At 49.8% G+C, this 14,176-nt stretch overlaps 1 protein-coding gene across 1 annotated transcript in view; it reads left to right on the top strand.

The window, feature by feature from the left end:
- The window catches only part of LOC113992199 (S-adenosyl-L-methionine-dependent tRNA 4-demethylwyosine synthase TYW1), a gene marked incomplete at its 5' end in the record, with an annotated part of 69,975 nt that overhangs the window by 38,294 nt on the left and 17,505 nt on the right, over positions 1 to 14,176 (top strand). Inside the window, 3 exons of the mRNA XM_039390137.1 lie at positions 3,153 to 3,262; positions 8,229 to 8,406; positions 12,550 to 12,685. Of these exons, the coding sequence (XP_039246071.1) occupies positions 3,153 to 3,262; positions 8,229 to 8,406; positions 12,550 to 12,685 (424 nt within the window). The remainder of the gene's footprint in view (positions 1 to 3,152; positions 3,263 to 8,228; positions 8,407 to 12,549; positions 12,686 to 14,176) is intronic.

Here is a 14,176-nt window from a genome sequence, read left to right as displayed (position 1 = left end):
TCATCCTTGGGAGCCCTTTTGTGTGTCCTTTTCTAGTTGTGTCTGATTTTTGCCCTTCCCCTCTCTGAGGTTGCCCCTGTGTTCCTGTGCTGGTTTTGTTTGCAGCTGAGGGATCACAAGGTTGCAGAAGAGCAGGCTGGGTTTTGTTATCCTTTGTATCTTTGCTTTTTATTGCTGCAGGTTGTGCTTCTGCCTTAATGGGGTTCAAAAACCTGCCAGTTCTCCTCAACTCCTTTGCCCTTAAGCTCTTCTCCTCTGGGATCTCCTCTGATGGTTCTCAGGGTTCACTGAAGATGCTTCTTGGACTCTCTTTAATTTTATTCTGCTCTTCCCCACCCTGAGAAGGACGTGCTCTGTCCTTTCCTGGGCACTGCCACCAGCACTTCCTTCATGTTCACCCCCAGGGATCACCAGCTCTGGAGCAAATGATACTTTATCCCCGAGTTCCACTTGCCCTCAAAGATTCTTGGAAGGCTTTAATAATCCTTTGAAGAAGGCACAAAGCAAAAGGAGATTTATTAAACCAGTCCCCAAGCGATTGGGATGGGGATGCACACCCACCTTCACAGAGGTCTCAGGGACTGCCAGGGACACTCTGGGAATGCTGTCACCTAATCCTGGTGGATCAAAGGTCTGATAACACTGCTGGGTGGTCAGCCAGGGAAAATTGGGAGCCAGCTGGGAGATTCCCACCGTGTTTGCTGCAGTCCCGCCTCACTCCATGGTGGTGGGATGCTGCAGCAGTGAAATGTCTCTGAAGGATCAAAGCAAACCTTTTCCACACTTGGAATCTCTGCTAAAATCCAGGGTTTCTGGTGTGTGTGGCTTTGGGTGGGATTTCTTTTTTCCTTGTGTTATTTTGGGAGGGAAGGAAGGAATGCCATGCACAGGTACCAGCTCTAGGCTTGAGTCACCAGTGAGGCAGATGGTGAGGAGGGTCACAGAGCCTGGGGGGAATGGGAAGGTGACAGTGGAATCCTGTGTGTTCTGGGGACCATCAAACAATCTCAGCCACAAGGCATTGCTTTTTTTATGCTCCTATAGCAGAGAAACTCCTTTTTTGCCAAATAAGCTGCTTTGTAGACATGACCTGCTATGTTTATTAAACAGTTAGGACGTGTTCAAAATTCAGGGCCTGTTGGACACCAACAGCTGTCCAGGGTGTATCCAGAGCTTATTGATTTTCTGCCAACTTGCCCTATAAAATATACAAGGTACAAGTTATGTAGTTAAACATGTAAGAGTTTTATAAATGCATTTTATAGTTGACATTCAGAAAACTTGCCATGTTGGCAGATGAGGGAGAAAAAGGGGAAATTTGGAAAGCAAAGCTGTTTTGGCTTAAAGGATCCTTGAGGTGGTAAAGTTTGGGAGCAGTGCTTGAATCTTTGCTCTTGAAGTAGATGAAGAAATGTTTGAGCTAAAAGGCTGGGTTTAGTGAGGCTGGGTCTGGAATTTGGGCTTTAGCACTGGCAGAGTGTGCAGCTGCAGGTTTTCACTTGGAGAATCCCAGAATGGTTTGGGTTGGAGGGACTTTGAAGCTCATCCAGTTCCACCCCCTGCCATGGGCAGGGACACCTTCCACTAGCCCAGATTGCTCCAAGCCCTGTCCATCCTGGCCTTGGACACTTCCAGGGATGGGGCAGCCACAGCTTCTCTGGGCAACCTGTGCCAGGGCCTCCCCACCCTCACAGGGAACAAATTCTCCCTAATATTTCATCTACTCTTAGTTTGAATCCGTTCCCCCCTGTCCAAAGTCAGTGGGAGTCTTTTACTTGTCTCCAGCAAGTATTGGATCAGCCCCTTCATCCTGAGAAAGTGCTTCCCTGTCTTTCCTCCCTTAGTTAAGTGCTGGGCTCATGTCCTGCTGTCCCTGGAGCTGGCAGGCTGAATGCAGCAGGGCACCTCCCAGCCCTCTCCTTGGCTGCCTTCCAGGGCTGCTGGAGAGTGGGGCTGGAAACAGGGGGCACCGGGGCAGGAATCTCAGTGTCAGGGGGATATTTTGCTTGGTCTTGTTTCCCTGTCCAGAGCTGTGTTAATCCAGCAGCTTCTGTGACAGACACAGAAGCCAAATGTGCTGCTCTTTTCTCAGTGGGTTATTCCAAGTGCAGTGGGGCTGGGAGGGGAAAAGGAAGGAGCTGTTGCAGCATGTTTTGGAATGAAACAGTAAAGATGGAGAGAGAACAAGGAAATTCATTGACTTAAGATGATCCTTAAAGGCTGATGATCCCTGTTAGATGCTGATCCAAATGCAGCAGGAGTGGGGGATTGCTCAGAGCAGGGGACAGGCTCTCTCTGGGCTGTGTTTGTCAGGTGGGACCATGATGGGGACCAACCAGTCGCTTGTGATGTCTCATTTGCTGGTCAGGATGCAGGTTGTTTTCCCAGCTGACTTACAATGGTTTTGTGACATCTTCTCATGCTAATAAATAAGAAATGGGGAGAAACTCTGCAGATCTTCCAGGTGCTTGTGTGGATTTCCCTGGGTGGGCTTTTGCTGGTTTTGGATGCAATGATCCTTTCCAGGCAAGGTTGGCTTCCTAACCCAATGTGCTGTTCCTCAGAGGGAAGATCTGTGGGGTTTCTCCTTCAGTCTGGGACATGAACCACATCCACCACTGTGGTACAGTGCAGACTTCCTGCTCCCAGAGTTTGAAGCATCCTGCCCTAATCTGCCTTGTTGCCACAGCACAAAACAAAGACTGGATTAGGAACAAATCCTGTCCTTCTCAGGGTGGTGGTTGGTGCCTTTAAAATGGAATTAAAGGTGTCCTGGGACCTTCCTTCTCCAGAGCTTTCTGCAGCCGTGGTCAGAAGAGGAGGTAGAACCAGCTTTCCTTTCTTTACAGAGGTTTTCGTGGCTGCAGAGCATCATTTTAGCTTAGAAACCTTTCACCTGGGGTTCAGAATAGGTATGTTAAGTTTAATGGGAACTGCAAGGTCCATTTTTCCCCTCTGGGGAGAGCAGAGCCTGCAAGAAGAGAGGTATGAGAGTGGTGGTCAAGGATGACACCCAAAAGTTGGGTCAGCAGCAGGATGTTGCTGGGAATTTCTCGTGGCTTTTACTGTTGTTAAACACTGCCAGAGGTGGCAGGTGGGTCCTCCCAGGTGTGTTCAAATGCCAGTGAGTGCCTTGTCTCCTCTCCCTTCAGACACCACACCAACCCCGTGGGCACAGAGTGGCGCTGGAAGATGGACCAGCCGGAGCTGATCCTGCAGGAGGCCATTGAGAACCATCAGAACATGATCAAGCAGTTCAGAGGTGACTTCTCCTCCCACCCCATCCGTGGTGCTTTGAGAAGACAACCAGCAGTGGCACCTTCAGAGCCTGGGGGAGAACATTCTGGTCATCTGGGAGGGAGACGTGAGGTGTGGGACATCACAGAGATGGGGGAGAAGAAACTCCTGTGGCACATTTATTGTTTTCTGAGCTGTTTGGCCTTTCCTCAGCCACTGGGTATCTGGTGCTGCCTGCAGGGGAGGAGGGGAGTTGCACCTTGGTGGTTGTTACATCTTTTCCCTTGGTGAGCACAGAGATTTCCACAGTGGTTAAACTGGTTTGGATGATGGGAAATCTTGGCTCTTCTGTACAAGTGAGGTTAAAAGTGATCAGGAAATACCCAGCCTTAATCCCCTGCTTTTGTGTTAATTCTGAAACTTCCAGGTTGTGTTTTCCCATTAATAATTAAGCAGCAGCATTCAGGGTATTCCTGTTTTCAGGAATTATTCAAACACCTCTTTCTGACTGAAGCTGCAGTTATCCCCTCTCAGTAGCACTGCTTTTCCTTCAAATAGGAACCTGGTGTGAGTTGGATGTTTATTCATTCTGTCTCTGTATAGACATGGCTGTTTTTTGAGAGGTTTTATTTGATTTCCCAAATGTGATAAACTTGGTTGGGTTTGATATCTTAGAGACCTTTTCCATGGTTCAGTGAGTGTAAGCAGTGGAAGGTTCTGGAGGAGTCTGTAACCCCCTGTCAGCCCACGCTGAACCCACAGACCCACCTGCTGTGGTAGAACAAGGGACCACACACTTGGGGTTCTGTTTGGAAGGGTCAGCTCAGACATCAAAATCAGCTTCTTCAGCCAAGGTGGTGCCCAGAGAGGTGGGAGAGTCTCCAACCTTGAAGTCTTTCAAGTCCTTTAAGTAAAGCCTTTATCACCCTGGAGTAAAGAATAACCTTTTCTTTCCTTTACTACTCCCTGCTCTCTTCCCAAAAAGGGCTGGGAACAGGGAATCATTAGGGACAGACTTGTCAGCATCTGAAAATATTGCTTAAGTGTCAAGAGGCCTGTAAGGACATTCCAATTCTCTCCTTTGGGAGCTTCTTCTCCATTAAACAAATTCATAAATATTCCCTGAAATGTGCCTGTGCATCCTCAGCACAGTTACCCTTGACCTGGAACTGTGAAAGGAGAAAGAGCAGGGGGGAAAAAAATGGTTCTGAACTAGAAATGAGCTGCAAAGTGGGAAAAGAAAAGCTGTGTTACTTTTTTTCAGAGTGATAGATGGCAACATGCTTCCTGCCTTGGGAGCCAAAGGTTTATTAAGGAGAAGAAAAATCAGTAGGAAAAGCCCAGGAGCTGCTGTTCCATGTTGGGGATGTTACACTGTCGCTTCCCTGGGGTGCCTGTGGAAATATTGTTGGAGCAGAATCAGTGAAAGCAAAATGGAGCTGGAGCAGTGTGGGGGGAGCTGAGGCAGGGACAGGGAAAGGATGCAGGAAAGGATGGAAGTCCCCAGTGGGCAGTGCCAGGCTGGAGCTGCCTCGGGCACAAAACATGGCCATGTCTTTCCAGCCAACTTAGCAGCTCCACAAACAGCAGGTGGATGTTATTGGGATTGATTCTTGAAACAAAAAAAAACCATCAGAACCCCACAAACCACCCCAGGGCTTAAGCAGTGAGGAGCAGGTTGTTGTGGCTCTGTCCCTCTGTGCTGTCACTGCTGGGGGATCTCGAGGGCTGGGGACAGTTTTGGGCCCCTCATGACAAGAGAGACACTGAGGGGCTGGAGGGTGTGCAGGGAAGGGAACGGAGCTGGGAAGGGGCTGGAGCAGCAGGAGCAGCTGAGGGAGCTGGGGGGGCTCAGCCTGGAGAAAAGGAGGCTCAGGGGGGACCTTCTGGCTCTGCAACCCCCTGACAGGAGGGGGGAGCCGGGGGGGGTCGGGCTCTGCTCCCAGGGAACAAGGGACAGGAGGAGAGGGAACGGCCTCCAGCTGTGCCAGGGGAGGGTCAGGTTGGATCCTGGGAAAATTTCTCCATGGAAAGGGTTGTCCTTCCCTGGCCCAGCTGCCCGGGACAGTGGGGGAGTCCCCATCCCTGGAGGGGTTTAAAAACTGTATAGATGTGGCCTTTGGGGACATGGGTTAGGGGTGGCCTTGGCAGTGCTGGGGGATGGTTGGACCCCATCTTGGAGGTCTTTTCCAACCTCAGTGATTCCATGATTCTGCAGCACTGACTGGGACTCCAGAGGAACTTCCAGCAGGGCTGAGCTGTTTGACCCCCAGAGCAGAACAGACAAATTTGGGCTCCTGGAGAATAAAACCATGGGGAAGTGTCTTACCTAGAGATCCCTCAGGGCTTGAGCACCCAGTGATGCTGCTCAGGTGATGCCCAAAGCCAGTTGAATAAATTGGTGCTGCCCTTTGTAGTCCAGTGCCATCTCCACGTGCCAAAGGGACTGCTGAGCTCATCTGAGGAGCACCAGGAGGATCAGAGGGCTGGAGCAGCTCTGCTGGGAGGAAAGGCTGGGAGAGCTGGGATTGTTCAGCCTGGAGGAGAGGAGCTTTAGGGAGACCTGACTGGTCTTTCAGTGCCCGAAGGAGCCAACAGGAAAGATGGAGAGGGACTGTTTGCAAGGGCCTGGAGTGACAGGACAAGGGGGAATGGCTTCCCACTGCCAGAGGGGAAATTTAGGTTGGATATTGTGAAGGAAGTGTTGGCTGTGAGGGTGGGGAGGCCCTGGCACAGGTTGCCCAGAGAAGCTGTGGCTGCCCCATCCCTGGGAGTGTCCAAGGCCAGGTTGGAGCAACTGGGGCTTGGAGCAACCTGGGACAGTGGAAGGTGTCCCTGCCCGTGGGAGGGGGTGGGACTGAGTGATCTTTAAGGTCCCTTTCCAACCCAAGCCATTCTGGGATTCTATGAGGCTTTATTAATTCCATGCATTGAAGTAGAAATGATATTTTCTTTGAAGGAACAGAAGAATTCTTGTGTCCCTCTATCCTTTAGGATATCCTGGAGGAACAGCCCTCAATTCTCTGAGTCCCTCTAATATATCATGTTCTCCTTTATTGTTGCCATAGTTTGTGCTGGTTTTGAAGACCACAGACATTAAAGTCACACAATTCTCTCTTAGAGTAAGTGATGGAGAGAAATGTTACTGCTATGGAGTGAAGGTGGGAAGCAGTTCAGTTGATGGATACATTTTTCCAGGGAGTGACTGGTAAATCTCTCTGCCCTTGCAAAGGGCACACAGAGAATGGAAACATAATTCAGAAATAGGAGAGTGGGAGTCTCTGATAATACAGCCCAGGGAAAAGGAAAAAAAACCAAACAAAAATGCATGACCTGTGCTGGGAAATCCTGAGAGTCCCTGAGGGTAAAAACAGCCCCAAGTGCAGGAGAGTTCCTGCCCTCCTGGAATAGCACTAATGCTGTGCAGCTTATCCCTGCCTGGCTGGTGATTTGTACCGTCAGATGTTTGCACACAAACCCTCTCCCTCCTCTGGGCTGTGTTTGCTGTTCAGCAGATTTGGTGTAAACTGTTTTGAGAAAGTTCCACTCCAACTTTAGGTGATGTTGGAATTTTCTTCTCTCTGCTTACAAAGCTGCCACGGTAATTATGGGAGTCCAGAGGAGAGATGCTGAGAGAGGGGAATTAATTAATTCCAAAAATGACTTACAAATACCAAAGTTAGTCCTTTAATCTCAGTGTGTGGTTCAGATGCTTCTTTCTTTTCAAATAAAGCTCTCATTTAGTACTGTCAAGTTTCTATGGAATAACCATTAGTCCTGTCACTGGCTCAGGACTGAGCCTGGCTGGTTTAAAATTCACTAAGCTCTGCTCTGATTCCAAATCAGCTTTTTTCTACGTGAGGCTGCAGCAATATCCACAAACACCCCTTTTTATCTGGGCTTTGCAGCACAGGGTGGAATTTTCTGTGCTGCAGCGTCAAGGCAACGAGAGGTGAGCTGAGGACCTGGATCCACACTCAGGGCTTTGTTTTTTTTAATCTTCAAAAAAGACCAGCCCCCAATGTAAACCCTCAGATGTTATTGGAGGACATCAAGGCACGTCAAGGAAATGTGAAGTGACATATTTGGAGCAGAGGCTTTTTTGTAGTCGGGTGATTCCACGCGGGGTCCTGAGCGCTCGGGCAGGGCTGGGTGGGCTGGGGGAGGGTTTTCCTCCCCTGGGAATCGTGACCTCAGGTGGGTCAGACCTGCAGGTGGTGTTTTCACATGGATGCTACAGTTGAGCTCCTTGTTTTCCTCTTCCTTCTGAACTCTCTTTGGCTGTTCAGGGCCGTGTTGTGGTGGGGTTTTGAACTCCTCCTTGTGTGTTTGCCGGTGTGGATTCAGCCCCAGCTGTTGATGTTCTGCCCAGTGACACGTGCTCAGCTCCCCCAGGAGCTGCTTTTCCTGGGGCTGGGGGGCCACAGGGACCAACAGCAGACACACACACACATAACCTGGGGTTCTTTTTTAAGACACCTGCTTGAAGTTGCATCAAACTGCCTCTTGTGTTTCTGTCTCAGCGCTTGGGCAGCACCACCGAGGGCTCAGCAATGGAAAGCTGGGCTCAAATGTTAAAGCTGGGCTCAAAGGTTAAAGCTGGGCTCAAAGGTTAAAGCTGGGCTCAAATGTTACTCATTACTACTACCCAAGTTGCTCACAGCAGTGATCAGGGCACACACAGCCCCAGGCTCTGGGTGGACACGGTCTGTGGGTTCCTGCAGAGCTGCTCCTGGGCACTGCCTGTGGCCTGGTGTCCCCTCTGGCTCCAGCTGCTTTTCTCAGTCCTCCTTGTGCCAGGGTGTCTTTTGGATACAGATGCAAGGTTTGGGAGGGGGATTTGTTATGGGATCCCAGAATGGTTTGGGTTGGAAGGGACCTTAAAAATCATCTCGTTCCAAGCCCTGCCATGGGCAGGGACACCTTCCACTTTACCACGTCACTCAGGGCCCCATTCATTGTTGATTTAAGGCTGTTTCCCCCTTTTCCAGGTGTGTCAGGGGTGAAGGCAGCTCGCTTTGAGGAGGCCCTGACAGTGAAACACTGTGCTCTGTCCCTGGTGGGGGAGCCCATCATGTACCCCCAGATCAACCGCTTCGTGAGGCTCCTGCACCAGCACAGCATCTCCAGCTTCCTGGTGACCAATGCACAGTTCCCAGAGGAGATCAGGTAAGAGCTGGATGAAATACCTTCCTACTAAAACATTGGAATGCTGACCTGTGTCTTGATTCCACTTTATCCCCCACTGGAGTGAGCTCTGCATGATGGCAATGGAAAACCCACTCGGCATCTCTTTGGTTTGAACCTCAATCTCCCTGTGCTCATTTTCATCTCTTTCTCTCCCCCAGTCTGATTTTCCTTCCTGTACCTCTTAAACAAACTGGGATTGCTTCTGGAAGTGAAGAGCATGGAATGTTGTACCTGCTGTGCTTTGAGCTTGGGGATGTGGATACCTGGTGTGAGTGTTTCTGTCAGCCACAGCAGGAGACTGAGCTCATAAATTTTGGGTCTGATCTTTGTTCTCACTCCCTAAGAGCAGCTTTTGGCTCAAACCAGAGCTCTGTACAACCCAGCATCTCCAGCAGGACCCTGAATGCAGGACAAGGACACATGACAAGCACACACTCACTGGCAAAGTGGGATCAGAGGTTTTTACCTCCCTCTCAGTGGCACTTGAGCTGTGATTCTGTCAATGTAACAAACATATTAATGGACACTCCAAGAGTCTTTACAAATGCAAAGAATCCCTTTTCCTGCTGCTTTGGAGCATCCAGGCTGCTTTTAACAAAGTCTGAAGCAGAGTAGCAAGGAAACACAGCACATGGTGTGAGCTGAGGGTGGGAGGGAGCTCAGAATTCCATCAGCTGATCCCTCTGGCAAAGTCCAAGCCTGGAGCTGGGTGAGCTGAGTGCAGGGTGGCTTTGGAGTGTCACTCAGCTCCTTGTTTCAGCTCAGTCCTCTCTGTGTCAGTACTTCTCATAGAGCTTCCTTTTCACTCCTCGTGGTCTGAATATGGCAGTGGGGGGGGGAGGGCAGGCAATTTTGGAGGGAGTAATTATACACCACAAAGGCATTCCAAATGATTGAATAATTGTGTAATCAAGTTACTTTAAGTCATGTATTATGTGCCTGATAGATAGAAATTGCTCTTTCCTAAATATAGCAGTTTAAAAAGAGAGCACTCGCTCTATTTTGAAGCTGCACTTCTTCGGATCTGCTGAATCTGTTTGAAAAGAAACAAAAAAGAAAGTGATAAAACGCTGGTCTTGCTGTCTTAAAAATTGCAACTGATCTTTGGCTCTTCAAAGCAAATGATTTGCTTAATGTGGGAACTGAAGTAGGCACCAGGCTCAGTTCTGTGCTGTCAGCAGAGGGGGGCTGGAGTGGAAATGTTACTCCTAAAATAGGCAGAGTGACCTCTGGTGCAGGAAGGGCCTTTGGACAAGGGCCTGCAAGGGCCTCCAAGGGCTGGAGCCCCTCTGCCCTGGAGCCAGGCTGGGAGAGCTGGGGGGGTTCACCTGGAGAAGAGAAGGCTCCAGGGAGACCTGAGAGCCCTTTCCAGGCCTAAAGGGGCTCCAGGAGAGCTGGAGAGGGACTTGGGACAAGGGCTGGAGGGACAGGACAAGGGGGAATGGCTTCCCACTGCCAGAGGGCAGGATAGATGGATATTGGGAAGGAATTGTTGGCTGTGAGGGTGGGGAGGCCCTGGCACAGGCTGGGCAGAGAAGCTGTGGCTGCCCCATCCCTGGAAGTGTCCAAGGCCAGGTTGGAGCAACCTGGGCTAGTGGAAGTTGTCCCTGCCCATGGCAGAGGGTGGGACTGGATGAGCTTTAAGGTCCCTTCCCACCCAAACCATTCCATGGGAGGGGACTGTGGGCTGGGCTGTTGCTGGGTTCAGGACAGGAGCCCACTGGGCCTCCAGTGTGGTGCCTCCTGGGCCTTCCTCTCCTCTCCTCCTCCTCCTCCTCATCTTCTCTCTAGACTTCAGCTCCACCTGTCCACACATCTACAAAGTGAGGGAGGTTTCCTGGCTCTGAACAAGAACCCTCCTGTGTGTGTTTGCATTTGTGATCCTCAGAGATAACAGTGAGCAGATTCTCATCATTGCTCACAAGCAGATGCTCGGGTTTGGTGTTGCTGTGTCTGCTCCTGCTGGGCTGCTGGAACCACCTCATGGCTGGTGTGTAGATGCCATGGATTTGGTGTCCTGGATGTCACCTCAGACAACCAAAACCCCGTCCTGGTACCATCCAACTAAATCTCCTGTTAATTGTGAAGTGTAACTGAGTTCCAGGAACATCAGGGGGGTTCTAGTTCTCATGGCACCCATGGCTGCCCTTTCTCCTTGTTTCCTGAGCATGTCCAAGCTCATCCTGGCTCAATTCCCAGCCAGGCAGGGCCCTGTGGACCTCTCCTGCTTGGAGCAATATGGTGCAGAAATCCCTCCTTGGGATCTCTTCTAATTCCTTAATTTTGTCCATCTAACAGTGAGTCTGGCTCTTACCTGTCGTTAGCTTTGAGTTCCTCAGAGAAGAGATGATTTTTCTCAGCCTGCAGTTTAAAAGCCCCCTCCATCTTCACTGGGGCACCTTCTAATTAAGCAAACACAGCACTGAGAAAAAAAAGAGTATTTTGGCTCAGTATTCTCTGAAACTGAACACTCCAATCCACTTAGGCCTAGAACATTTGCTCATTTTGGAGTCTGTGGCTTTGGGCTGCCAGTCCAGACAGGCTTGTTTCCCAAACTGATATTTTAACCTGAAATGTTCAGTTTGTTCTGGGTTCTTCATGCAGAGAGAATGTGTTCAGATGGTTGGTTGAGTGTCCACGTGAAGTGGATTTTTCTGGACACAAAGAGCTCTGCTCGGTCTCCTTCTGGCCAGTCCTTGTCCCTTTGTCACCTTCAGGGTGGGCAGGGGGTGGGTGTATTTTTAGATGGCCCTGTTTGGCAGCTGAGCAATGGTTTCTAATTTCTTCTCATCTTCTCCAAGGAACCACACGAAGCTGGGACTGGTGCCTGCTCATTGCACTCCCAAAGTGCTGTCCCCACACTGAGCTCTGGGGGACACTTGGGATGTGGTTGTTCAGCTCAGAGCCCCTGGGGTGAAAGGTGCCATGGGGGCTGGGTGTGTCACACTCACTGGCTTTGTCCCTTCTGTGTGTCACCAGGGCTTGTCCCCATCCCTGGAGGTGTGACTGGAGGTAGCACTCAGTGCTCTGGGCTGGGGGACAAGTCACAGGTTGGTCTTGATGATCTTGGAGGGCTTTTCCAACCTGGAGTTCTAAGGGAGCTCCTTCTAGGTTGTTCTCAATGCCCTCAATGATCCCTTTGCTGATGCACCTGTTGCTGCTTCTCCTTTATTCTCTTGATTTCTGGAAGTGTTTAGACTCAACTCAGGCTCTTCACACAGTACAGGAGGTTTAAACTCTTTAGGAATTACCAGTGTTGGGCTCACAGATGCTGAGCTCACCAGCACAGTGGGACCAGAAAGGAATATTATTTATGGAATAAGGCCTTGTTAGTGGAAGGAGAACATGTTGGTGGTTTGTGTGTGGGTTTATTTTCTAAACAGCTTTAATATCCCTTCAAAAAACTGGCTGAGGATCCACCTGCAGGTCAGGTAAGTTCAGTGTATACAGCAGTAGGAAGTGGCTGAGTTATGCCTCTATTAAGAATCCCAGAATCACTGAGGTTGGAAAAACCCTCCAGGATCACCAAGTCCACCCTGTGCCCAATCCCCACCTTGTCCCCCAGCCCAGAGCACTGAGTGGGGGACTCTACCACCTCCCTGGGCAGCCTCTTCCAGTGCCTGACCACCCTTTCCAGGAAGAAATGTCCTCCTGAGGTCCATTTCTGTTTAATGGGATTAGTTTTCCATGGGCCAGAGCAAACAGAAGTTGGGGCAGGGGCTGAGCTGTGTGGATTTTAACCATGGGGGCTGTGGGGAGCAGCAGAGCTTCTCCGTGCTTCCCTGGCAGCCTCCTTTGGGAAGCCTTTCCCGGTGTGTTACAGCTACTCTGGAGTGAAATATGTTCCAGTTCAGTGAGGAAAAGATAATTAAATTGTCAGCCAAGGCCTGTGTGTGTGAGTTCCCAGCTTTGGGGGGTGTTATTTGGTGGAAGGTTCTAGCAGCTCGCCGCGGACGATGGTCACTTGGCAGAGATGAACCCCTGGAACCTGGATGGTTTGCCAAGTTCCTGTTGCTACTGGACCTGCAGAGCAGCTTGGTGGGAGCTCCTGTAACACAAAAACACAAACTGAAGCAGCAGCAAGGTCTGAAAACAGCAATTCCCTGGTTTTTCTTTCCGAAGGAGCCTGGAGCCAGTGACCCAGCTGTATGTCAGTGTGGATGCCAGCACCAGGGAGAGCCTGAGGAGAATCGACAGACCCCTCTTCAAGGACTTCTGGCAGAGGTTTCTGGACAGTTTAAAGGCCTTGGCTGAAAAGGTACCCAGTTAAGAATGTACTGTTAAATAGGTTTTTTTAATTCCTTCTGCACAGGACACCTTTTCTTTCTTCCTTCTCACCTTACTTCTGCTTTCTACAAAAGCAGAGACTTCCTACAAAAGACTTGAGAGGCTTCAGAGGCTCTCAAGGTGGGCCATGGGGTGGGTTCTGGATGTGCTGGGAGCATATTTGCATGGCTTGTACATTCAGGTGTATAAATTTTAGCAGGTTTGATCCGTTTTCCATGTGGGGACAAACTCATTAACAAAAGAATGTGTCTGAAATGAGACAGTAAACTGCTGTGAGAGCTGGAGAGATCATCAAATAATAGATTTCCTGATGAAGGGATTACACTGCAAACAGGCTGCTGAAGGAAAGCTGGAAAGCTGGAAATTCAGGGAAGCCTGGGAAGAGTCAGAAACCCCCATATATCACCTTGCTCTGGTTCTCAGAGGTTCCCTTGACCCTGCAGACATGAAACTGTGTGTGCTGGAGTTTGCCAGCTCTGACCACCCCCCTCCTCCATGGAAATCTGCTTATTTCTGGAGGATTGACCCAAACCAGGGGTGATTTGTGTCCACCAGAGGCAGCTGAGCAGTGACCTGAAGGCCCATGGGACTGTGTCAGCTCAGAGCTTGGTGTGACATGTTTTGTAGCAATTAATGCCCCATCCTGGGCCCAGCATCATATGAATTGATAACAATAGTGCTTCGTGAGCAAGTCTCCTCCTCTTCTTTCTGGTCCTGTGCTCTGATGGAAGCAAATCCTTGTATTTACCAATTTGGCAGCTGTTGACACATTCCCTGCTGAGATGAACAGCCAGGAGAGAGGGTTTCCTTTAAATAGTGAGTTTTTCTGCCTTCTGAGATGACAATATTGGGCTATTTTCTGTCAAATCTACTCAGATTAGTAGATCTGGGGGACTCAGCAGGGTTCCAGTTTATTCTGGAAAGTGTGATCAGGTGGATTGTGTGTGAATGTCTGGTCTTAAAATCTCAGGCCAAACTCTTGGGTGTGTTGAAATCAGGTACAAACTGAGTTCTCTGGGAGCAGGGGTGGTGTGGGAACAACAGGAGCTAAAATATTGAAGGCAAAAAAAATAGAAAAAGCCCATTGGGGACTTGCTTTTGCTCATCATTTCTTTCCTGCTGCCTCTCTTGACCCTGGATAGATTTGGTTCATTCCTTGCTGGGTGTTGTCAGAAAGTTCCTTGCAAAGGATTGAAGGTGAAAGTATTGGCAGGTCTGTCCATTCAGCTAAAAATACTCTGGCCAAGGTGAAGAGGAGAGGAAAAAGGAGCTCAACTAGCAGGTGCATTTTCTCCTCAGAGCAACTGCACTTTGAAGGGTCCTTGAAACACTGGGAAAACAAGAGCCAATTAATATTTGCTCCAGTTGGGGAAACTGCTCTGCCAGCCCTGCTCAGCTGCACGTGGGGACAGCAAGAGCTCCTGGGGAAGCTGCTGTTTGTTGGGTTTTTCCTCTTAATCAC

This window comes from Pipra filicauda, unplaced genomic scaffold, assembly GCF_003945595.2.
Source record: "Pipra filicauda isolate LSUMZ 115617 unplaced genomic scaffold, ASM394559v2 scaffold802_size80185_pilon, whole genome shotgun sequence".
NCBI classification, from domain to species: domain Eukaryota; kingdom Metazoa; phylum Chordata; class Aves; order Passeriformes; family Pipridae; genus Pipra; species Pipra filicauda.
This window is presented reverse-complemented; position numbering and strand designations above follow the sequence as displayed.